This window comes from Salmo salar, chromosome 05, assembly GCF_965601325.2.
Source record: "Salmo salar chromosome 05, fSalSal1, whole genome shotgun sequence".
NCBI lineage: Eukaryota > Metazoa > Chordata > Actinopteri > Salmoniformes > Salmonidae > Salmo > Salmo salar.
Genome location: NC_138295.1, coordinates 52,642,721 through 52,669,105, shown reverse-complemented (window position 1 = coordinate 52,669,105; position 26,385 = coordinate 52,642,721). Strand labels below are relative to the sequence as shown.

The 26,385-nt window shown below is 41.2% G+C and overlaps 1 protein-coding gene across 1 annotated transcript; it reads left to right on the top strand.

Annotated features, from left to right (window-relative positions):
* Positions 1-10,554: 10,554 nt before the first annotated feature.
* On the top strand, positions 10,555-20,662 carry LOC106605071 (galanin receptor type 1). The gene is made up of 3 exons (XM_014200339.3): positions 10,555-11,583; positions 11,840-11,905; positions 17,687-20,662. The coding sequence occupies exons 1-3, from the start codon at positions 10,909-10,911 to the stop codon at positions 18,002-18,004; spliced, it is 1,059 nt and encodes a 352-aa protein (XP_014055814.1). The 5' UTR covers positions 10,555-10,908; the 3' UTR covers positions 18,005-20,662.
* Positions 20,663-26,385: the final 5,723 nt, after the last annotated feature.

Below are 26,385 nucleotides of genomic sequence, written 5' to 3'. Positions count from 1 at the left end.
ATCATTACTTTAAGACATGAAGGTAAGTCAATCCGGAAAATGTCAAGAACATTGACAGTTTCTTCAAGTGCAGTCGCAAAAATCATCAAGCACTATGATGAAACTGACTCTCATGAGAACCACCACAGGAAAGGAAGACCCGGAGTTACCTGTGCTGCAGAGGATAAGTTCTTTAGAGTTATCAGCCTCAGAAATTGCAACCCAAATAAATGCTTCACAGAGTTCAACTAACAGACACATCTCAACATGAACTTTTCAGAGGAGACTGTGAATAAGGACGTCATGGTCAAATATCTGCAAATAAACCACTACTAAAGGACACCAATAATAACAAGAGACTTGCTTGGGCCAAGAAACACGAGCAATGAACATTAGACCGGTGGGAATCTGTCCTTCGGTCTGATGAGTCCAAATGTGAGATTTTGGGTTCCAACTGCCGTGTCTTTGTGAGACGCAGAGGAGGTGAATGGATGATCTTTGCATGTGTGGTTCCCACCATGAAGCGTGGTGGTGCTTTGCTGGTGACACTGTTGGTGATTTATTTCAAATTTAAGGCACACTTAACCAGCATGGCTACCACAGCATTCTGCAGCAATACGCCGTCCCATCTGGTGTGCGCTTAGAGGGACTATCATTTGTTTTTCAACAGGACAATGACACCTCCAGGCTGTGTAAGGGCTATTTAAGAAGGAGAGTGATGGAGTACTGCATCAGATGGCCTGGCCTCCACAATCACCCGATCTCAACCAAATTGAGATGGTTTGGGATTAATTGGACCGCAGAGTGAAGGAAAAGCAGCCAATAAGTGCTCAGCATTTGTGGGAACTCCTTCAAGACTGTTGGAAAAGCATTCCAGGTGAAGCTGGTTAAGAGAATGCCAAAAGTGTGCAAAACTGTCATCAAGGCAAAGAGTGGCTACTTTGAAGAATCTCAAATATAAATTATATTTTGATTTGTTTTACACTTTTGTTTGGTTACTACACAATTCCATATGTGTTATTTCATAGTTTTGATGTCTTCACTACTATTCTACAATGTAAAATAAAGAAAAACCCTTGAATGAGTAGGCGTGTCCAAACTTTTGACTGGTACTGTATATGATAATTTCTCAAAAATATAGACTCTTCGCTTTCATTTGTCACCCAGTTTCACATGCTCCTATGAACTTCACATGTTGGTGCTCATGGGTCCTTTTACATGGAAATTGCCTATGTTAACAATATGTATTTGTTGTCAATGTCTTGGCGTCAAACTGGTGGCAGTAGAGAGTTGTAAGAGTTAATTGCAAATGTGTCTTTCTTCATTAATTAGGCTGTTTTCTCTTTAACCATATGGCCTATCTACTAGAAACCCATGGACAATATGGACACAGAACTATATTTGAATATATTTGTTATTTTGTTATTCAAGTATAAATTAACAAAGTTACAATACATTTTATAGATTTTCTGTTAAATACCAAAGCTACTGAAGATTCTGGTAACGTTGGTAAATTACAGGTAACTTTGTTACCCTAATTGCAATGTTACAAAACACCATACCGTAGGCTGAAGAATAGTAGCCATTATTCCATGATGTTTAAAAAGTGGGGTGGGGGTTTCTACTAAGCTATATGGAATTGTTTTAAGAAGGTCATACCAAGGATCATTTAGCTATTGGATTTAGAATTTTATGACCCCTTGCAGTATAAAAAATATACACTGCTCAAAAAAATAAAGCGAACACTTAAACAACACAATGTAACTCCAAGTAAATCACACTTCTGTGAAATCAAACTGTCCACTTAGGAAGCAACACTGATTGACAATACATTTCACATGCTGTTGTGCAAATGGAATAGACAACAGGTGGAAATTATAGGCAATTAGCTAGACACCCCCAATAAAGGAGTGGTTCTGCAGGTGGGGACCAACAGACCACTTCTCAGTTCCTATGCTTCCTGGCTGATGTTTTGGTCACTTTTGAATGCTGGCGGTGCTTTCACTCTGGTGGTAGCATGAGACGGAGTCTACAACCCACACAAGTGGCTCAGGTAGTGCAGCTCATCCAGGATGGCACATCAATGCGAGCTGTGGCAAGAAGGTTTGCTGTGTCTGTCAGCGTAGTGTCCAGAGCATGGAGGCGCTACCAGGAGACAGGCCAGTACATCAGGAGACGTGGAGGAGGCCGTAGGAGGGCAACAACCCAGCAGCAGGACCGCTACCTCCGCCTTTGTGCAAGGAGGAGCAGGAGAAGCACTGCCAGACCCCTGCAAAATGACCTCCAGCAGGCCACAAATGTGCATGTGTCTGCTCAAACGGTCAGAAACAGACTCCATGAGGGTGGTATGAGGGCCCGACGTCCACAGGTGGGGGTTGTGCTTACACTGGCGCCCTGTGCTCTTCACAGATGAAAGCAGGTTCACACTGAGCACATGTGACAGACGTGACAGAGTCTGGAGACGCCGTGGAGAACGTTCTGCTGCCTGCAACATCCTCCAGCATGACCGGTTTGGCGGTGGGTCAGTCATGGTGTGGGGTGACATTTCTTTGGGGGGCCGCACAGCCCTCCATGTGCTCGCCAGAGGTAGCCTGACTGCCATTAGGTACCGAGATGAGATCCTCAGACACCTTGTGAGACCATATGCTGGTGCGGTTGGCCCTGGGTTCCTCCTAATGCAAGACAATGCTAGACCTCATGGGCTGGAGTGTGTCAGCAGTTCCTGCAAGAGGAAGGCATTGATGCTATGGACTGGCCCACCCGTTCCCCAGACCTGAATCCAATTGAGCACATCTGGGACATCATGTCTCGCTCCATCCACCAACGCCACGTTGCACCACAGACTGTCCAGGAGTTGGCGGATGCTTTAGTCCAGGTCTGGGAGGAGATCCCTCAGGAGACCATCCGCCACCTCATCAGGAGCATGCCCAGGCATTGTAGGGAGGTCATACAGGCACGTGGAGGCCACACACACTACTGAGTCTCATTTTGACTTGTTTTAAGGACATTACATCAAAGTTGGATCAGCCTGTAGTGTGGTTTTCCACTTTAATTTTGAGTGTGACTCCAAATCCAGACCTCCATGGGTTGATAAATTGGATTTCCATTGATTATTTTTGTGGGATTTTGTTGTCAGCACATTCAACTATGTAAAGACAAAAGTATTTAATAAGATTATTTATTTCATTCAGATCTAAGATGTGTTGTTTAAGTGTTCCCTTTAATTTTTTTGAGCAGTATATATAAAACAATTTGATGAAAAATTATTTTTGGTCTCACTGCCCATACAAACGCGTTGAATAACAGATTCACTACATGGAACAACGAGTGGCTCCCAAGTGGCACAGCCGTCTAAGGCATTGCATCTCAGTGCTAGAGGCGTCACTACAGACCCTGGTTCGATTCCAGGCCGTGATTGGGAGTCCCATAGGGCGGCGCACAATTGGCCGGCCCAGCTTTGTTAGTGTTTGGCTGGGGTAGGCTGTCATTGTAAATAAGAATTTGTTCTTAACTGACTTGCCTAGTTAAATAAAGGTAAACAAAAAAACAATAGTCCCAAAAACATATTAAAAGGAAGTTTGTTCTGAAGTGTCTCTCCTATATCTGAGAGATATAAGAAAGATCAGGATCCATTTGTTTGTTTCTTTTTTTTTTTTTACATGTATTTAACCACACATTTTGGGCATTGAACAGTCTCCACATACTGTAGACTTCCATTCATTTTTTAGACTGGTACCAGGAATCTTGTGAGGCCTGTGGGCGTCATAGAGCAAAACAACCGACATATACAGTGCCTTCGGAAAGTATTCAGACCCCTTAACTTTTTCCACATTGTGTTACGTTACAGCCTTATTCTAAAATTGATTACATTTAAAAAATCCTCAGCAATATACATACAATACCCTATAATGACAAGGCAATTTTTTTTGCAAATGTATTACAAATAAAAAACAGATACCTTATTTACATAAGTATTCAGACCGATTTGCTATGAGACTCGAAATTGAACTCAGGTGCATCCTGTTTCCATTGATTATCCTTGCGATGTTTCTACAACTTGATTGGAGTCCACCTGTGTTAAATTCAATTGATTGGGCATGATTTGGAAAGGCAAACACCTGTCTATATAAGGTCCCACAGTTGACAGTGCATGTCAGGGCAAAAACCAAGCCATGAGGCCGAAGGAATTGTCCGTAGAGCTCCGAGACAGAATTGTGTCGAGGCACAGATCTGGGGAAGGGTACCAAAACATGTCTGCAGCATTGAAGGTTCCCAAGAACACAGTGGCCTCCAACATTCTTAAATGGAAGAAATCTGGAACCACCAAGACTCTTCCTAGAGCTGCCCCCCGGCCAATCTGAGCAATCGGGGGAGACCTTGGTCAGGGAGGTGACCAAGAACCCAATGGTCCCTCTGACAGAGCTCTAGAGTTCCTCTGTGGAAATGGGAGAACATTCCAGAAGGACAACCATCTCTGCAGCACTCCACCAATCAGGCCTTTATGGTAGTGGCCAGACAGAAGCCACTCCTCAGTAAAAGGCACATGACAGCCCACTTTGAGTTTGCCAAAATGCACCTAAAGACTCTCAGACTATGAGAAACAAGATTCTCTGGTCTGATGAAACCAAGATTGAACTCTTTGGCCTGAGTGCCAAGCGTCACGTCTGGAGGAAACTTGGCACCATCCCTACGGTGAAGCATGGGTGGCAGCATCATGATGTGGGGATGTTTTTCAGCGGCAGGGACTAGGAGACTAGTCAGGATCGAGGCAAAGATGAATGGAGCAAAGTACAGAGAGATCCTTGATGAAAACCTGCTCCAGAGCGCTCAGGAACAGACTGGGGCGAAGGTTCACCTTCCAACAGGACAACGACCTTAAGCACACAGCCAAGACAATGCAGGAGTGGCTTTGGGACAAGTCTCTGAATGACCTTGAGTGGCCCACCCAGAGCCCGGACTTGAACCCGATCAAACATCTTTGGAGAGACCTGAAAATAGCTGTGCAGCAACACTCCCCATCCAACCTGACAGAGCTTGAGAGGATCTGCAAAAAAGAATGGGAGAAACTTCCTAAATACAGGTGTGCCAAGCTTGTAGTGTCATTCCCAAGAAGAATGAGGCTGTAATCACTGCCAAAGGTGCTTCAACAAAGTACTGAGTAAAGGGTCTGAATACTTATGTAAATGTGATATTTCATTATTTTTTTTATTTTTATAAATTAGCAAAAATGTCTAAAAAACTGTTGTTGCTTTGTCGTTATAGGGTATTGTGTGAACAGATATCTCTAGTTTAAAATGACAGATTTTTATGTGGATTTTCATTGTGCTAATTGAATTTCTGCGCAGGCACAGACATCAACCTTATTAAAACAGACTGAACGCTGTGCTCATTGTTTCACTAGTAAAACAACAGTATCATTGGATCCTAGGGTAAGCAGTATCATTGGATCCCAGGGTAAGCAGTATCATTGGATCCCAGGGTAAGCAGTATCATTGGATCCCAGGGTAAGCAGTATCATTGGATCCCAGGGTAAGCAGTATCATTGGATCCCAGGGTAAGCAATCATGCCCTTTTTGTCTGTTTTGACACAGTCACTGGTAGTATCCATGGTCAAACTTGCTCAACTTCATACGAACAAAAAGAGCAAGAAAGTCACGCCATATTAGGTAGGTGTTGGCAATAAGTGCACACACCTGTTTTATGTTCTACATTGTTTAAAATGAGGTGCACAAAGTAAGGCCAATAACATTGTCAGCTCTGGAGAGCTCTTGAACTATAGAGGGCTAAACTAGAAAATATCACTTTCACTTTTAACAATAATTGTTGCTATATTTAAAAAATATATATTTTGGGGGGAAAGATCGTAAATGAATATTACACTGTGCATTTATTATTTGTAAGTTATGTCGTCCTGTGACAACCCAGGCACCCTTATTGTGAAATGACCAAGTCACATCAAGGTCTCATACAAAAAATTCACAAGTATTTATTTTTCCAATTTCTCAAAAGACTATACTTGAATTCTAATCAATCCCAGAATTGAAATTGCTCATGCAAATATTTGATCAAATTGCTTTTCCCACTCTGCCACATTTTCTATCTGTTTGGGGGCTGCATCAAAGCATATAACGCAGTAGACCCACAGAATCAGGTGTTCAGAGACAAATACAAAACAATTTCGCCATTCAATTTCCTTGAAAGTATGTGCTTTTCTGCCCCTCTATAATTGTCAGATGGAATCAATTACACAGTAAATATTAAGTTAAAAAAAAGCAAGGTATGGTAGAAATGGGTTGCAATAACTCATATTCTTTCTGAGTTCCAGATCTCAGTCCAGAGATCTCTGGTTTTAATTTGCATGTAAGAAATTACCAACTATTGTATGGAAATGTCACATACTGTAGGATTAATTTGCAATAGACCATACAGCAATCCATACAATCTTGGGTCGTATTCATTAGTGCACACCATTGCAAAACAAACAAAAGCGAGCGATTCAAACTGAACAAGTTGAGGTACAGTAGTCCCTCTCGATGTCAGTCTGTTTTCTTTCGTTTGGTGCCCGGTGAACAACCTCTTTATGGTTATTACAGGAATCCGTGTTTGTCTCTCATCAATAATGACCAACGCAATTATGCTGATTGGAGACTTTTGGACACAGATGATGTGTTTTCCATTCAGATAACCTAGGAGCAGGAAATATAGAGATTGCAAATAGAGATTTTCCATCTCATGTTACTCAGTTTTATTGTTGTTTTCCACCCTTTCCACATGAAATGTCTCTACGTTGAAAATCAGTAAATGACGTCCTCGTAAAACCCTGATCATTATCAAGAAGGCCTGGCTTCTCCTTTGGCAGGCAATCATCTAGAGTGCGTGTGTGTTTTTTTTTGGGGGGGGGGGGGGGCTGACACCACCATTAAGACAGTGAAATTTCCATTTTAGGGCTTCACGTTGATTTGTTAATTGTCATTGTGTTATTGATGCTACAATCTGATTGAGATGGAAATGTGTTCAGTTGGCTATTGACATTGTCCTCACTATTGCACATTTGCATATGGCTAAAGCCTCAATAAGTGGCCTTTACAAGTGAGCTGCTGTTCTGTTTCCTCTATGTCTGCCACTTAGGAGTATGTTAGGAGTATGTGCTGATACCAGAACTGTATACTGGTAGCCTATAATGCCCAAAACGTTTCCTGCATGCTGCTAGCCAGCTAGCTTCCTTTCCTGGACAACAACAAGCAGGTAATTGCCATATCATTGGAGTCTGAGGCACCTTCACATCAGAAGCAGTGATTTTAAGGTGCTCTGGATAATGAGTCTCCCTCAGAACACTCAGGCAATGTCCACTGCAACAACACCGGAAGAAAATTGACAGGCCATTCTGGCGGTTTTCCACCTAGTGCTCAGAAAGCCTGTAATGGGCATTCTATCTGTAGCTAGGTGAGCCAAGGATGAAATAGCATAAAATAGAGGCACAACACAAAGCTCTGATATCTGACAAAATGACGGACCAATCACAAAGGGAACAGTCTTATTTGTATTGCGTTGCCAGCAACATGGGGTGTTCACAATGCAGCTTTTAGTGCTCACAGCCTAGGAAACAGTATCTGTTGGTTGTTCAAACCAAATATTTGCATATACATTCTACGTACTTATTTGATTATAAATGTTTGCTTTTATTCTCATTGCATGTTTGCTCCTGTAAGTACAGAGAAAGCTCACATCTTAAACAGACGGCACCAATTTGACATTTTGGTGCACTAGCCTTGATGAAAACACATTTATTTCACACCAATTAGGTGGCCTGTATTAAGCGTTGAATTAAGTAGTTCAGTTAATCAGCTCATAAATTACAGTCACAGCTGCTTTAGACAACCCTATCTCTTCAATATAGAATACCCCCATCTAGTGGAAGTAAAATTCCATACTAACCACGTAGTCTTATTTTTCTACAGCCTATAATCTTAGTTATTTGTTTGGCAATACGAAAAATTCTGAAATGGTTGATGCCGAGAAGTTGATACTGTAAATGGATGTTGTTGTATTCATCAATCTGTTTTAAGTATATTGAAGAATATTCTTAAATGTATTGTGTTTATAGGCATTTTGGTGCGTGTGTTATTGATGCTGTACATCATCCTGTCTCAATGTTGCTGTCTCTTTCTGAACCATGAACATCATCTGGAGTCATAAGGCTCACACATAAACCAGATCTAAAATCCAATAACTATATAAAACCTTACTGTTTACTCTCATTTAGAAATAAGATTTACTTGGGAAATAATCTTTACGATTGCTGTCATTCGTTTGGTGTCAATCTGTTTACATCGTTCCATTTTAATCTCAATCACATTAAGCCCTGTGAATAAAACCTGCATGTTATTGATCATTTCTTATGAAAATACTAGGGCTGTCTAAAGTACATTTTCCTTGTGCTCATTGAATGAAAGAGTGCAGTAAACAATGACAATGACAGCTAAATGAAGAATAAGCTATAGTTTATAAATCTACTCTCCCTTGTCCAGAAGTATCAGAAAAAGCAATAAAGTGGTCTAGGTGCCTGTATTTGTTTAACCACGTCAGACACAATGCCTTTGTTGTCTGTGAAGCAAAAGGTCTTGAAGCCAATGGAGTGATTCTGACTCAAATGGCAGGTTTACCTCTTCCTGCCGTTGTTGTTGACGACTCTTTGCTGATGTGGGTAAACACAGCTGCCATGATTTGGGATGATATGGGTTCTGTGCGGAAATGTGTGTTTGGGTATGCACTGATAGCTCGGCGCTAGCCGGACTGAGAAAAGCCACTCGACCCTGACCCAGGACAATGACGGAAATACACTCTACCTTGCATCGTGGCTCTGTTGCCATAGCTTCTAGGGCAGCGCTCGCTGAACTTCTGGGTCCGTTCTACTTCATCGCCCAGCTTAGGCCAGCGCCGTAGCATTAACATACAGGTAGGTATAGAAAAAGGAACCTTCAGAATGCCTGGATGTCCTGAGAAGAGATGGTGGTCAGTTCCATCTCAATTCCAGTTATAGCATGGTTATTGTTGTTCTTTGATATCTACAGGTATACTGGTAAATCATACCCCAGAGCTATATGACACCCCAACAATAGGCTACAGCAGGGTTTTTGTGTCGCACTGTCTAATCTTAACTAACAGCCACAATCTTGGACAACAGGTCATAACTCACAGTGTACTATAGAGTCCTATACGCTATCAAGGAACTGTACAAGTCCCGCATGTGTGTGTTTGTGTGTGCGTGCATGTATGTGTGTGTGTGTGTGTGTGTGTGTGTGTTTTAAGCATGATCCACCAGTCATAAATCTCATCTGTGCTGTTTAGTCCTGCACATATGTGAGAATGAAGGAAGTGCCCAACTGAAAAAGTACATTAACCAGAGGGCTGTAACATCAATTAGTAAATTATATGGGCGAATGGAAGCAAATTGAAGGATATCAGAGATAACTGAAATGATTTGTTCTAGAGAGCACACTTTTCTTTATCCTGATGTTGTTCAGCAGAGGCGGAATGGCACCAACGTTTGGCCATCCAGTGGGGAGAACATTGGGGGATATACTAATGGGCTAATGTGGATTCTGTACCCTTTACTGTAAATGCCTCCATCTCATAAAGTAGTCTGTCCCTAAATACAAGCTCTAGGCCTTCTGCCAGAACAAGAGCCAGGCACAACCATTTACCATTATCAGAGAGGAGCTAATGCTTGTCGTTTTTTTAAATAATACTTTGGGATGAGATGATGTTTGTCAGGCCTGGCCCACTACACCTTCATTGGCTAAGCACAAATCCAGCACCTTGTTTCATAAGCCAACAGCCCATTTCACAGAAATGATGAATGCCAACTACACTGAGTGTACACAACATTACCAAGAGAACAATTTAATGCTGAACAATTAATCAAATGGCCACTGGGACTATTTGCATTGAACCATGGATTGAGACATGGATTGTGTATGTGTGCTATTCAGTGGGTGAATGGGCCAGACAAAATATTTAAGTGCCTTTGAACGGGGTATAGTAGGAGGTGCCAGGCGCACCGGTTTGAGTGTGTCAAGAACTGCAACGTTGCTGGGTTTTTCACGCTCAACATTTTCCCGTGTGTATCAAGTATGGTTCACCACCCAAGGGACATGCAGCCAACTGTGGGAATCTTTGGAGTCAACATAGGCCAGCATCCCTGTGAAATGCTTTCGACACCTTGAAGAGTCCATGCCCCGACATATTTAGGATGTTCTGAGGCCAAAAGGGGGTGCAACTCAATATTAGGACGGTGTTCCGAATATTTTGTACACTCAGTGTATATTAGACTGCTGTTAAACAATTGCAATCACCCCACATGTTAGCCTACAAGAGAATGATGTCATTCGATGTCTTATACATCGCATTGTGCATAATTATGGCCACGAGAACGTGGACAGGCCAAATTTAATTTTGGAGTGCTTTTTAGTACATCTTGGGCGGTAGTACTGAAAGCTGACGTGAGACGCGCAGCCCAGCCCCTTCTATAATATGTAGGGGGAAATAGGGCGAGGAGGGATTTGAGCGAAGCCATCCTGCGACTGAGGACGCATCAGGTGGAGACAGCAACTGCATTACGCACCAAGAATATATAGAACAGTACACTCTGGGCAGCTAACTTCAGACATATTGACAAAATGTCTCATAAAAAGTATCTTCACTTACATTGTATCGAAAAACAATGAGGAACATTGCAACGAATTGAGATACAATATTGTGTGATGGCTGCATTCAAGAGACTCAAGAGACTTTGAAACAAATTATGCTTTAATTATCTGAATAGGCAAAAACGCCTGCCAGCTACTGTCAAACGACCCAGGAAGACATAAGAAGGCATTTGTGCCCCATTCACTTACATTTGAAAATAGTTCAGCACTAGAAAAAGTGATGAACTCGTCTGGTTTGGACAACCTAACCGAATTTGCACCATGGTATGTCAACAGAACGGATGTCGAGGAGGAAAATCAGAAACTTTTGTTCGGGATTGGCATGGACAACTTCATTACGCTTTTGGTTTTCGGACTCATCTTTACACTTGGAGTGTTGGGAAACTCCATGGTTATCACGGTGCTGGCCCATAGTAAACCCGGAAAACCACGGAGCACCACCAACATATTCATCCTCAACCTTAGCATCGCCGACCTGTCCTACCTGCTTTTCTGCATCCCTTTTCAGTCAACTATTTACATGATGCCGACATGGGTTCTAGGTGCCTTCATCTGCAAGTTTATTCATTATTTCTTCACCGTTTCCATGCTGGTCAGTATTTTCACCTTGTCCGCAATGTCGGTGGACCGCTACATTGCCATTGTTCACTCCAGAAAATCGTCCTCCATCCGCGTGTCAAAGCACGCTTTGATCGGAGTGGTGGTCATTTGGATACTCTCTTTGGCCATGGCAGCGCCAGTCGCGGTCATACACAACATATACCAGAGAGACGAGAATCACACCTACTGCTGGGAAGTGTGGCCGGATCAAAACCAAAAGAAAGTCTATGTTGTGTGCACGTTTGTTTTTGGTTATGTACTGCCCCTGTTGCTGATTTCGTTCTGTTACGCAAAGGTAAGCAAGCAATCAGAGCTGATTTATTTATTATTGTATTGATAGATAATTGTATTCGCAATGAGTTATGAATTCCTTTACATATGTCAATTTCTGAGTTTGGGTAATCTAAAATGGGGACAACTAAGACATAAATTAGATAGCCTTTGAAAAGAAATGATTTCAGTATAATGTTATTACAGATTTTTTTTTTTATAGCATAGGCTTTAATGAATCGTTTTGGTATGTCATCACACAATTCTTTATGCATTTTCAGGTTTTAAATCACCTGCACAAAAAACTCAGAAACATGTCCAAAAAGTCAGAGGCGTCCAAAAAGAAGGTATGTAAAACCATTCATCACATTTACATATTGACTGTTGATGGTGATCATTAGTTGTATGGTGGACAGCCCCACAAATGTAGTATGTTGGAGTATTACAGCCTCCCACACCAGTTGTCCAGCAGCAGTCTAGGATTTAAAGCTGCAGTCTGGGATTTAAAGCTGCAGTCTAGGATTTAAAGCTGCAGTCTGGGATTTAGGAAGCTGTGCATTGGTATTTTCAATTCTTAATATTTACTTAATGATTCTTGAAGAATATAACTTATACATGTCTCACGAGCTTAGCACTATGACCCACTATGGTTTTATCATAACCCAAAAATAGAAGGTTTTATTACTTGTTTACAAACACAAAGAATGTAAAGAAACATTGTATAGCTTCAAAATATGGTTTAAACTATATCTAGGAGTTTAACCATCTTGGCCTGTCAGTCCTTGCATTTAAAGAGCATTCTATGATTTTGAGAGGAGTTATGCCTCATCACAACTCAGCTACATGGCAAACAAGTGACGGAGACCCTGTTTTGTTGGTTTAAAAAAAAAAATCATTTTTACGTTAATACTTTTTCTAGACGTCATGTCTAGAGCTCTAGGAGTCTAAAAACACTGTTTGGCTAAGATGTTTTCAAAGATATAATCATATCAAACATATCATTCAATGTGCAATATCCAATCCCTCTTACTTCTCAATGCACTTTATGATGATGTTTATCATGATGTTGATTATCAATTTGGTTCAAGTCGTTACACAATCTCAATGTAATTTGAGAAAGCCCATGTTTAGTAATGTGCCATCTTCAGAGACATTGTGTATAGAAGCAGAGAGCCAGAGGTGTCATGCCCAATATCCGATTTGTCCTGTTTAAAACAATTAAATATAAAGGAATAATATATTTTTGACTGTTGTTTCTCTGTAACACCACTAGCCACCTAGAAATGTTATGAAGTTGGCTTTAGCGGGCACAGATAAGTTCCCTATCTCCCAAACTCATAACTAGCTACCAAGAAGCCATTTCATGCTATCAATCAAGTTAGAGTAGCTATCTTGTCTATCTTAGCTGACATGTCTTCTGGCAAGATTGGTAGACTTTAGAAAAGCAAGCAATAACTACATGTACTGAACAAAACTCACATTCCTTTCAATCTTTTACCCAGATTTTAGCAGAGATGCAGAGAAGCATATTTAGTTTCTTTAAAAGAAGAACCACAGACACCTCAAGAGATATGCAGACAAATCTACATATTATTGACATAGAATTAATCCTAATGATTATGGCTCTAGATTGTAGGATAAAGCTATTTCAGGTGTTTGAAAAAGGCAAACATCTCCAACCTTCTGGACTAGCGGCCTAGCCCCCCTCCGGACCACCCCCTAGCCATCCTCACGTACTTTGTGCCAGCTCAGATTTTTTGGGGGTGCATGATGCACCTGCGTAGAGCTGCAACGTATACCATGGAAGAACCAACATCCCATTGCAAAAATAATAGTCTAGTGAAGAAAAATAACCGATAAACTTAGTCAGTATTATATGTTGAATATAAGGCACTTGGTATTGGCAGTACATTCCATCTACAATGTCCCTGAAGCGCCTGTCAATTACCACACTTGAGTGAAGCAGCACGGTGGGAAAGTGCAATCAAACTGGACTTTCAGCCATTACTCTTCTTAATGGCCATTTGCCTGTCTAAGCCAACCCGCTGCTGCTGCTCACCTGGTGCTGACCGTCTGTCAGAACTGCATCACACACCAAAATATGGGCCTCAAGAGATCTATATTTGTTCTAGCCAGTATGCTCCAAATAAACGGTTCAGTAGTGTCCTCAGATTGTTTAATACATTGGATCATTAGTGTTGGCAATTATAATATGGCCAGACACTGGTCCATATGGCTTACACATAACTAAACAATAAAATATTAATGATGATCTGAACTAAGTGTTTACAAAAATGTATTCTCATTTTTTCACATCTAGACAGTTTCAATGTCATTCAATAAGTATAAACTCTGATTACTGAAATATTTGTCTATAGGAATAGCTTCACTATAATCAGGTTTCCATCCAACCTTTTCATGCGAGTAAAGTACATGTCGGATAAATGACACAACAGGCCTGATGGAAACAGCTAATTTGTCGGTAAACTTTCCAAATGTCAACAAAACTAAATACTTTAGACAAGGTGGGATCTTTTTGTCAGTAAAATTAATTATGCGAGATACGCTTTTAATAATAACCATCATATCACGTAATCGCGTGACTCCATTACATGTTGTGTGGTCCTCCCACTACGACTCAGGAAATAATTCAGTTTATTAGGTAACAAATGAAATAAATTATGATGAACTTCACAGGGTGGTGAAAGTGAAAGGTGATGAACTTGATGCTCCTTACCAATAAATATCGAGGGTCTTATTCTGGTGACATGATGATCGATGCTTGGCTGCCATTTGACAAATAAAAACAATCTCGCTATTTTGTCCATAATAATCTCATCATGTAGGCTATACCCGCATTGTATCTGCGAGCTGTTGGCTAAGCCGCACGTGCCAATACCAGAGGGGGCACATTTGCTATATAACGCAATTTATTTTGTGGCAAAACCATCAGTAGAGTTGAAAATGTGATGGAAACCCATTTAACTTATATCTTTTTTTTATCTGATACATGGGAATTTAACCACAAAAGTGATTTTTATGTGCACTACGTCATCACGCACAGCCACAAGAAGCCAATTTGATGGGAAACACATCTCTGGTGGGACAATGCACATATTGTTTTTATGCAGATTTTAAAATATACTCATGAAAATATGTCGCCAATTGGATGGAAACCTAGCTGATGAGTTACTGCTGCCTGGTTCAAATCGATGCGCATGTTTGAGTCGTCAATCATCTCACCCAACCAGCCTAATTTATTTACAGTTAAAGCTTTCACTGTGGATACAATTCAATGTGTCAAATGAGTAAAGTAAACTGAGGCTGTGTCCATAGGCAGATCAAGAGACAAGGTGTTCAATTAAAGGTATAATCAATTGTGTGTCTGTGTGTACAAAACATTAGGAACACCTTCCTAATATACAGTTGCACCCCCTTTTGACCTCAGAACAGCCTCAATTCATTGGGGCATGGACTCTACAAGGTGTCAAAAGGTTCCACAGGGATGCTGGCCCATGTTGACTCCAATGCTTTCCACAGTTGTGTCAAGTTGGCTGGATGTCCTTTGGGTGGTGGACCATTCTTGATACACACTGGAAACGGTTGAGTGTGAAAAACCCAGCAGCGATGCAGTTCTTGACACCAACCGGTGCGCCTGGCACCTACTACCATACCCTGTTCAAAGGCACTTAAATAATTTGTCTTGCCTATTCACGGTCTGAATGGCACACGTACACAATCCATGTCTCAATTGTCTCAAGGCTTAAACATCCTTCTTCAACCTGTCTCCTCCCCTTCATCGACACCGATTTAAGTGGATTTAACAAGGGATCATAGCTTTCAACTGGATTCACCTGGTCAGTCTATGTCATGGAAAGAGCAGGTGTTCATAATGTTTTGTACACTCAGTGTATGTATGTATGTATGTATGTATGTATGTATGTATGTGTGCATGTGTGAGGAGTAGGAGGAGGCTGGCCTCGATCTCCAGCCATCAGTTCAGTAACTCCTCCAATGCTGTGAAACGGAGCAGCTGGGAGGAGCAGCTGGGAAAACAATGCTACTCTCTTCCACTGTTATAAAACATCTCCACTTATCAGCCCTAGGTACACACAGAAGGAGGACAGGGTGTTTATAGACTGTCGTGTGTGGCATCCAAGTGAGCACAACAAAAATACGTATTTTCAACATCTTGTGCTCATAGGGATATCTCTAAAGCTCCTGTAATCCCCTGGGACAAGCGTATTGAGTAAATGTTGTACTTTCAATCCACTCCTGAAAAGTAATCTTGACAATGTGTTTGGATTATTATAAAGGGATTTGTGACACGAGGCCAGATAAACCTGGATTTTTGTATCATGCACTTGGTTATAAATGTGATGTGTCATATCAATTCCAGTACTTTCTGACACTTCATAATAAACATACTCAAAGAAATGAAATGTCAACAGACGGTTGTTAGCAATTGCAGTCTTAAAAAAAAACATCTTTAGGCTTTTCTGCAAAAAAAAAAGGTGTTCCTTGAAGTAGGTAATGGGTTTGTTTTTGATTGGCATGCCACTATGATTGAATTAATTCCCTGCGTAGGAGGTGTGAGGCACAGTTAATTAGCAGATTTAACAGTTTTACTCTCAGTTATTTCATTCATTTAGGCATTTAAACAGCACACAGGAATTGTTATTGATGCCAATACTGGACTGGTTCTTCCACAAACCTCTAAATGAGGAGCTAAAGCCCTTCAATGTGAGGATGTCAGAGGGGAAGTCACAATCTTCTACCTCCACTGTTTCACTTCATTGATTTTATCTTTTGGGGGATTTTTAGCCCGACTGTGTGTGTGTGTGTGGGCGTGGGCGTGTGTGTGTGTGGGCATGTGTGTGTGCTGTACTATACATACAGATTCAGATTCCTCTTCTATACCATATAGAGTAGCTTAAGAGAGAGATTTATATATTTAGATTTCCATATATGAGCCCAATAACTATTTACAGATTCACAAGTTGTCACCGTCAAATTAGCTGTGCTCGGTCTTCCAGAGAAACACCACATAGACTCAAACACCTAGACTTAACTAATGATGATAAAATAAATAACAGTGCAAGGTTATTTCCGTTTTAAATTTGGGATTTGACTGTTGAATGAGTAATTGAACACTACACATACCAATTTGACATCTCTGAATGATTGAGAGTTCAGTGTACAGTCAGTTCTGCTAGTCTTCAAAGGAGACCTGGGAACAGGTGAAAGGGAGATTTTTTTTTATGTGGCTGTGCCTTTTGCAACAATGTGGTTGATGTTGATTTTGGGCTGGTTGTAGTGCTAAATGGTAGGCATTTGAGCTGGACTTATGTAAATTTTCATGATACCACCAAGCTTACTGAAAACCTCAGTTCATCAATTCATTACTTAGTTACATCTACCCCTCTGTGTCTGTATGTCTGATCTCTCTGTCGTTCTGTCTTTTATACTACAGGTTTGTTTTTTATTCTGCCTTCCTGTCGGTCTTTGACCATATCTTTCTCCCTGCCATCCCTCCCTCCTTTTTTCTCAGCATCATTTCCCAGTTTCCTGTAAACGCTACGTGGGCTACCCTGTTAGTGGCGCTCGGGGACTGCTGTGGCAGGCAGACACTCGAGCCTCCCTTTTACCCAAATAAGCAGTGGAAAGCAAGCAGACACATTTGTAAACATCTCCAGCCCAGCCCCAATGCCTTTTTAGTATGTCCACGCTCTTTAATATATCTCCCATGTTGTGTGCTAATTATTTAACACAACGGTAAATCAATCTGCAAGCCAGGAATGCAGGGGAAAGGCAGAGCAGACCAGCAAGCATGAAATTGGCATTTCAGCTGAAAGGTGCCACCTTTAACTCTGCTAGTTTTGGAATAAGACATGAGAACATCCCAGATTCTACTGAAAGATAATCTCATAAAGAGACAAGGTTATACATGTCACAAGCTTATTAGACGCACACCGTTATAACAAATAGACATTGTATTGACATTAAAAGATGCATTCAGAATTGTTTTTATTTTTATGAACGATAAAACTGTAGTGGACAAATGCCACTCTTCATACTTGGAGACCTCTTACCCTGTGCCCCCCCACTCCCCTCTCTCTCCCCACTAGACTGCCCAGACGGTTCTTGTAGTGGTGGTGGTGTTCTGCCTGTCATGGCTCCCCCACCATGTGGTCCACCTGTGGGTGGAGTTCGGCAACTTCCCCTTGACCCAGTGGTCCTTCTTGTTCCGGGTGGCGGCCCACTGCCTGGCCTATAGCAACTCCTCCGTCAACCCTGTCATCTATGCCTTCCTCTCGGAGAACTTCAGAAAGGCCTACAAGCAGGTGTTCAGGTGTCAGATTACCAACTCCCCTCTCAACGAACTCAAGGAGTTCCGCAGCAAGGTGGACAACACACCACCCTCCACCAACTGCACCAACGTCTGATTGGAGGTCACCGAGTGCCAGCTCAACTACGGCCATGATGATTGGTTGTTTTCAAGGGGCCTTCTGAGACGTATAATGCTATGAGATTCCATGTTTCGATTCAGAGATTGTATGAAGACAATATGAGGAAAACTGGATATGCACTCAAGCTACATAGTTCCACATCAGTGCTGTTCCATCATCAGAATAACGCCACGCCAGACGATGTGCCATACTGGACATACGATCATACGTGTAGTGAGCAGCTCTCTTTCTTTCTCTCTTGCTCCCTCCCCTCTTCTATCTTGCTTTCTCTCTCGTGCTCTCTGTCATTATCACAGGAGGATTGCTGAGTCTGACTCTCAGGAATAGAAAGAATGTGGACTTTGATATCTCACTGACCATCTTATTATACATCAAAACTGTGACTGTTTGGTAATTTGCCTTCTTATATGTGCAGATATTTTGTGCATGTGCATATTGTTGGTCCTTCTTAATGCTGTATTTCTGCTGTCTTAAGTAGCTATTGAAATGAGCGTCTATAATATAGCTTCACTCTACACATTAAAGCCTGAGGTTACTGCTGTATATTGTACATGGTATGCTATTATGGAGTACTTTTGAATTGTTAAAAAATATTAGCTATTGCTCTATTAGATATTGCCCAGAATATAAGAAATGCACACAGTGTGATTTTCTCTTTAAAGTTGAATATCTTTTTGAAGAGAAAGCTTTTTGTTGATTGAATGTAATGGCCAATTCTCTTGTTGCGAGTTGCTAATGTGTATACAAGGGAAATGTTGTCCATATAACTTAAACCTGTCTTGCAATCTGTAATAGAGAGTTTGCAATGGAAAAAAACACATGTTGGGATTTTTAATAACGCTATTGTATAAACTATTTAAAAATACTATAATGTGTACTCAATATAAGCCTACTTTATCTTATTTATTGAATTGGTGTATGATATGGAAAGCTTAAGTCCATGTTTTCTGGCGTATTGTTTTGTGATGACTTTGGCTTGTACATTAGAACTTGTACAGGTACCGTATGTGGTTTTATCTTAGTGCTGGATCACTGAGCAACCTTGCTTCAAAGGCATTGTGTGGGATCTCGTTACCCTTTGACTTCCATTTCCCCTCATCATTACAGAGTAAACTAAAGAAAAAATTCAAAGATCAGAGACTGCCAAGATTTTGTCTGTGGTAACGACTTACAATCAGAAGTAAACAGAAAAAACATAATTATTCTCACAAAAGTATATCCTGCCCCTTTTCACAGCTAATACCACATCCATGTTTGATAGTTTAGTATATGTGAGAGGGATTTGAAAAAGTCACTTCTCATTTTATGTGTCGAAAGCTAGCTAATACTTTAAATATTTTGTTTGGTTAACATAATCCAATCAGGGATTGTCTGCTCTATCAATCAATCAATCAAATTGATTTATAAAGCCCTTTTTACATCAGCCGATGCCACAAAGTACTATACAGAAACCCAGCCTAAAACCCCAAACAGCAAGCAATGCAGATGTAGAAGCACGGTGGCTAGGAACTACTCCCTAGAAAGGCAGGAACCTAGGAAGAAACCTAGAGAGGAACCAGGCTCTGAGGGTTGGCCAGTCCTCTTCTGGCTGTGCCAGGTGGAGGTTATAACAGAACATGGCCAAGATGTTCAAACGTTCATAGATGACCAGCAGGGTCAAATAATAATAATCACAGTGGTTGTAGATAGAGAACAAGAATGAATACAGTAAAAAACATGGAAGAGACAGCACTTTGGTTATTTCTATCCATGGTACAGGACAAAACTATCTCATACAGATTTGTATATATTTGAGTACTGCCATGGGAAACTCACTTTGTGTACATTGTACGGTGTGTGGCTATCTCCATAGCGAGGTGCTGTTGCACACTCTTACTTAGCATAAACAAATATCAGTAATGAACATCTAGAATGGGTTAGGTTTAGGCATGCTATTAAGTGGTTAGGGTAAGTGGTAGGCAGGGTAAGGTTAAGTTTAGGTATGCTACTGTAGCAAGTGGTTAAGGTAAGTGTTCGGGTTAGGGTAAGGTTAGAAAACAAGAACATGCATGGAGTGGAAACTTCTGCTACTCACAGATTGCAAATCCTGCAATTTACATTCCCCACAACCAACCAACCAACCACCTTGCAAATCAACGTGACTCTTGTCATGTTTTCACTCACCACCACATAAGGGCGTCAGCAAATTTACAATTACACTCAAACTCAGCTGCCCATAGAATCGTTGGAACCACTAATTATTTCATTCTGTATTTACGGATTAATGCAACCCAGAGACTACCAAGTGATAATCATGTTAAATTATTCCTTTTAATCCCTCATTACTCATTATCAGTGTGTTTAATATTAATGAAGACTCTCTTGATGAATTAAGACTCTTGATGATTCTTTCAACCCCCCACAATTAGTTTCTGCTCCAGAACACAGTGGATCAAATATTTACTTTCTGGAATGGAAGAAACTTTCTACACGTGTCACTCTGTAAAATATCTATCCGTATTTGAATTTCTAAAATGTTTGGGCAAATGTAAAATGCTTTTTTTTGTGCCATATTATGCTGAAAAAAATCTACACTTTTATAATTTGCCAATGTAGTGCTTATACATGTTCATATCACATTAAACTGTTGATCATGTTCGTGACAAGCAATATGTTTCCTCATGAAAAGACTCACTGATTTAATTTGTTGTATTTTTGTCTACTATAAACATACAATATACAGTATTGTGATGAAGGTAGATGGATTTGACCATCTGTAGTTCACTTTTATTCCCTCAACCAAGTCTTCATTTCCATTGAGGTAATAGGAAACAACCAGCTGGCCCATGAGAGAAGAATCAATTTCCCAAATGTGGCATTTGGCTAATGTGCTGAATTGGACTGTTTAGCCCAAGCAATGGACCACTGGCATCGCTCAGAATAGATTGGTTTGCAAGGCATGAATACAGAATGTGCTTATCTTTTTGCACTAGAAAGCAACCAATCATCAGCCACATCATCCAGCGCCACCCAGTTCTGCAAGAATAAATGTCTCACATCAGAAAGCGTGAAAAATGCCATCTCTAGTACTTAGTAGTCTTAGTAAACACACTTGGAGCACAAAACATACATAAAACATTAAACATGAAAACGATCTCATCCCGGAAGCATAGCCCTCCAAGAATGTGGAGATGAAGTTGATTCCAGAACCAATTTTTCTTGTGAACTTTTTGTTGTGAATTATTTTGTTGGTAGCATGCTCCCTTCAGGACAATAAACACCACTAGCCCCCATCCAAATATACACGTTATCCTTACTCATAATCTTATTGGCTAGCTACTTACTTTTAAGGGTCACCATGGGTCATCATGCATGGGTCACCATGCTCAGCAATAAGAATAATAAATAATGCTGTCCCCTACAGATGTAGGATCTTAATTTGACCAGTATTGTTGCGGCATAATCCTGCAGCAAATGGATTTCAACTTTTAATCCATAATGTTGCTTGAATAGTGGTTAGGCATTTAGCCAGCTAAAATTAGGCTACATGAAAAGTGCAATACTGTTAAAATAACCGTGTGCTAGTGCAGGTTCTCAGTGAATTTATGCAAATCACGAAACTCATCTGCATTTCCTGCGGCTCAGGAAAATTCTCAGCAACAAATTAAGATCCTACATCTGTACCAAAGTTATTAGGCAATAAATAAAACTCTTTGATCATGCAGAGAATATCCATGGTTCTAGCGTACAGTACTGTATCAAGGTCACTCTTTTTCTCAAAAGCACAAACACACTCCAACCACATCTTGTACAATTGATTTTGGAGGACTGAGATATATTTATTTAAACCTGGTTTCATCCTGGGTATGCTTTTGGGATACGTTTTTTGGTACAAGGTCATGTTCTTTCTACCCACGTTGAGGTACAAATTTTAATGTGTAGTTAAAGTATATTTCGCACATTTTGTGCTTTCGTGGATGGGCTTGTATTTTGTGAGTTGATAAGATATCTGCTCTTTGAATTCTAGTTTATCGACTCAGCAGGTAGATAACAGCAGACTAAACAAGCTATCTGCTCCCTCCCTTGCATGTAACATATGCTAGCTGTATGTGAGGGTTTTTATCTCACCCACCCACCCACTTATGTTTCCACACAGCTTTGACTATTTACTTATGATTAAACAGCATCTGTACTGTCCTGGTGGGCAGGTAGTTTGCCCTCCAGGACACCTACAGCACCCGATGTCACAGGAATTCCAAAAAGATAATCAAGAACAACAACCACCTGTCACGTCCTGGCCAGTAAGGGGGTTATTTGTTATTATACACTGCTCAAAAAAATAAAGGGAACACTTAAACAACACAATGTAACTCCAAGTCAATCACACTTCTGTGAAATCAAACTGTCCACTTAGGAAGCAACACTGATTGACAATACATTTCACATGCTGTTGTGCAAATGGAATAGACAACAGGTGGAAATTATAGGCAATTAGCAAGACACCCCCAATAAAGGAGTGGTTCTGCAGGTGGGGACCACAGACCACTTCTCAGTTCCTATGCTTCCTGGCTGATGTTTTGGTCACGTTTGAATGCTGGCGGTGCTTTCACTCTAGTGGTAGCATGAGACGGAGTCTACAACCCACACAAGTGGCTCAGGTAGTGCAGCTCATCCAGGATGGAACATCAATGCGAGCTGTGGCAAGAAGGTTTGCTGTGTCTGTCAGCGTAGTGTCCAGAGCATGGAGGCGCTACCAGGAGACAGGCCAGTACATCAGGAGACGTGGAGGAGGCCGTAGGAGGGCAACAACCCAGCAGCAGGACCGCTACCTCCGCCTTTGTGCAAGGAGGAGCAGGAGGAGCACTGCCAGAGCCCTGCACAATGACCTCCAGCAGGCCACAAATGTGCATGTGTCTGCTCAAACGGTCAGAAACAGACTCCATGAGGGTGGTATGAGGGCCCGACGTCCACAGGTGGGGGTTGTGCTTACAGCCCAACACCGTGCAGGACGTTTGGCATTTGCCAGAGAACACCAAGATTGGCAAATTCGCCACTGGCGCCCTGTGCTCTTCACAGATGAAAGCAGGTTCACACTGAGCACGTGACAGAGTCTGGAGACGCCGTGGAGAACGTTCTGCTGCCTGCAACATCCTCCAGCATGACCGGTTTGGCGGTGGGTCAGTCACAGTGTGGGGTGGCATTTCTTTGGGGGGCCGCACAGCCCTCCATGTGCTCGCCAGAGGTAGCCTGACTGCCATTAGGTACCGAGATGAGATCCTCAGACCCCTTGTGAGACCATATGCTGGTGCGGTTGGCCCTGGGTTCCTCCTAATGCAAGACAATGCTAGACCTCATGTGGCTGGAGTGTGTCAGCAGTTCCTGCAAAAGGAAGGCATTGATGCTATGGACCAGCCCGCCCGTTCCCCAGACCTGAATCCAATTGAGCACATCTGGGACATCATGTCTCGCTCCATCCACCAACGCCACGTTGCACCACAGACTGTCCAGGAGTTGGCGGATGCTTTAGTCCAGATCTGGGAGGAGGTCCCTCAGGAGACCATCCGTCACCTCATCAGGAGCATGCCCAGGCGTTGTAGGGAGGTCATACAGGCACGTGGAGGTCACACACACTACTGAGCCTCATTTTGACTTGTTTTAAGGACATTACATCAAAGTTGGATCAGCCTGTAGTGTGGTTTTCCACTTTAATTTTGAGTGTGACTCCAAATCCAGACCTCCATGGGTTAATAAATTGGATTTCCATTGATTATTTTTGTGTGATTTTGTTGTCAGCACATTCAACTATGTAAAGAAAAAATAATTTAATAAGATTATTTCTTTCATTCAGATCTAGGATGTGTTGTTTAAGTGTTCCCTTTATTTTTTTGAGCAGTATAGTTTGGTCAGGACGTGGCAGGGGGTATTTGTTTTACAATGCTCAAAAAAATAAAGGGAACTTGGTAATGTGTCTTGGTAATTGCCTATAATTTCCACCTGTTGTCTATTCCATTTGCACAACAGCATGTGAAATTTATTGTCTATCAGTGTTGCTTCCTAAGTGGACAGTTTGATTTCACAGAAGTGTGATTGACTTGGAGTTACATTGTGTTGTTTAAGTGTTCCCTTTATTTTTTTGAGCAGTGTATATGGTTCGGGGTGTGTGTGTATGTAGAGGGGTGTTTGATTTATGTATTTCGGGGTTTTGGTCTATGTTCTATGTTTGTATATTTCTATGTCTGTTCTAGGGTGTTTAATTCTATGTTTAGGTATTTGGTATTGGGGCCTTCAATTGGAGGCAGCTGTTTATCGTTGCCTCTGATTGAAGGTCCTATAATTAGGAGGATGTTTGTTTTGGGAATTGTGGGAGGTTGTTCTTTGTACTGCTGTGTGAGCCGACAAGACTGTTCGTTCGTTTATTGTTTTGTTTATTAGTCGTGTTCACAATAAAAGTTAAGATGAGCACTCAACCCGCTGCGCCTTTGTCCATTCACTACGACGACCATTATACCACCCGAGCCACTGCCTGTTCACCCCTCTATCATCCAGAAGGCGAGGTCAGTACAGGTGCATCAAAGCTGGGACCGAGAGACTGAAAAACAGCTTCTATCTCAAGGCCATCAGACTGTTAAACAGCCATCTCTAACATAGAGAGGCTGCTGCCTACACACAGACTCAAATCTCTGGCCACTTAAAGAAATGTAATAAATGTATTTAATAAAGGTATCACTAGTCACTTTAAATAATGCCACTTTAATAATGTCTACATATCCTACATTACTCATCTCATATGTAAATACTGTATTCTATACAATCTACTGCATCTTGCCTTTGCCACACGGCCATTGCTCATCCATATATTTATATGTACATATTCTTATTCATCCCTTTACATTTCTGTGTATAAGGTAGTCGTTGTGAATTTCTTAGATTACTTGTTAGATATTACTAAACTGTCTTAGCTAGAAGCACAAGCATTTCTCTAGCCTCGCATTAACATCTGCTAACCATGTGTATGTGACCAATACAATTTGATTTGAACATGGCACTGTTTGGTTAAAGACTGCTGCCACTGTTTCGCCAGCACAATTATGACTCATATTTGACTATACACCGGGTAGGGGAGTTTTTGTACACACCATGTTATGAGACTCTAAACATTTTAGAGAAGCTGCCCTCCAAAGCTAATTAATATGAATAAGATCATTATGCATCTGTCTCCTGTGGAATAAAATATATTAGCTAAGGGATACTCTGAACAGGCAATATACTTTCCGATGACAGCTTTCTCCTAAGGATAATGGATAATAAGGATTATCTCTGGAAAGTCTGAAATATGTTTGGTCAATATTTACGAGGCCAGGGCTGTTTTGTGTCAGCTTCCTGTTACAAAAAAACTGTGAATCGCAGTAAGCCACACACACAAATCAGAGCTTTATAATGGGCAGAGACACAGGTACAAGCCCCACATTAGAGCTGAGATAACAGCACAAGTTACTGTATTTCATCATACAAGTTTGTAATGATGTCAGAGGACCATGTTGCAAAGAAAGATGGATTTGAAAACGAGGAATCCAGCACAATGAAGACTATGAATATTGGGGGTGGTGTTGGTGCTCAACTCTCTGTACATCTTCAGAGGTGGAAGAGGCCCTCCAGAGCTATGTGTCTGGGGCTGCTGCGTGTTCTCCTAATGGTTGGGATCATAGGACTGACTGTTCACTAAAATGGACTCCTTGCTCAGTACTACTATGCAGGGAAAAACCAACAGGCCAGACTCAACACCCTCACGAAAGAGAGAGACCAGTTACAAGGAAAAGGTGAACAAACTGGACACGGAGCTCAATGGAAAGAGGACGTTTGGAGAATCCATCTTCTACCTCTCCACTGAGAAGAAATCCTGGCAAGAGAGAAGACAGGACTATCAGAAGAGAGGGTTAGACCTGGTGATCATAACAGCGAAGCGGAACAGGAATTTATATATGGATTCAAAGCATTTCTGAAAGTCTGGATTGGCCTGCATCACATCAAATAGAGGGAGACTGAGAGTGGGTTGATGGCACATCAGCTAAAACTACATATTGGATGAAAAATGAACCCAGTAACTATGACGTTGAGGACTGTGGTACGTTCGGTGATATGGAGTTGAATTTGGATATCCATGTAATAATATATATATATTTTTTAATTTCAGTCACTTTAATAATTTGTTTCAGTCATTATATTCATTATGCAACATTTGTACAAACTTAGTTTAGATCAGGTTGTGGGCAATGGTAATTAGTAAAATGAACTAAAACCTGTCTTGCATGTCTTTCGAAAAACATGCCACATAACACCATAAATATATATACACACTGCATTCAGAAAGTATTCAGACG

Bases quoted from the DNA above. Each gene is read 5' to 3' on its own strand.
- LOC106605071 (XM_014200339.3), top strand. From the start codon at position 10,909: ATGAACTCGTCTGGTTTGGACAACCTAACCGAATTTGCACCATGGTAT. The intron at 11,584-11,839 runs GTAAGCAAGCAA...ATGCATTTTCAG, and splicing joins TTTCGTTCTGTTACGCAAAG to GTTTTAAATCACCTGCACAA. The intron at 11,906-17,686 runs GTATGTAAAACC...TCTCCCCACTAG, and splicing joins CAGAGGCGTCCAAAAAGAAG to ACTGCCCAGACGGTTCTTGT.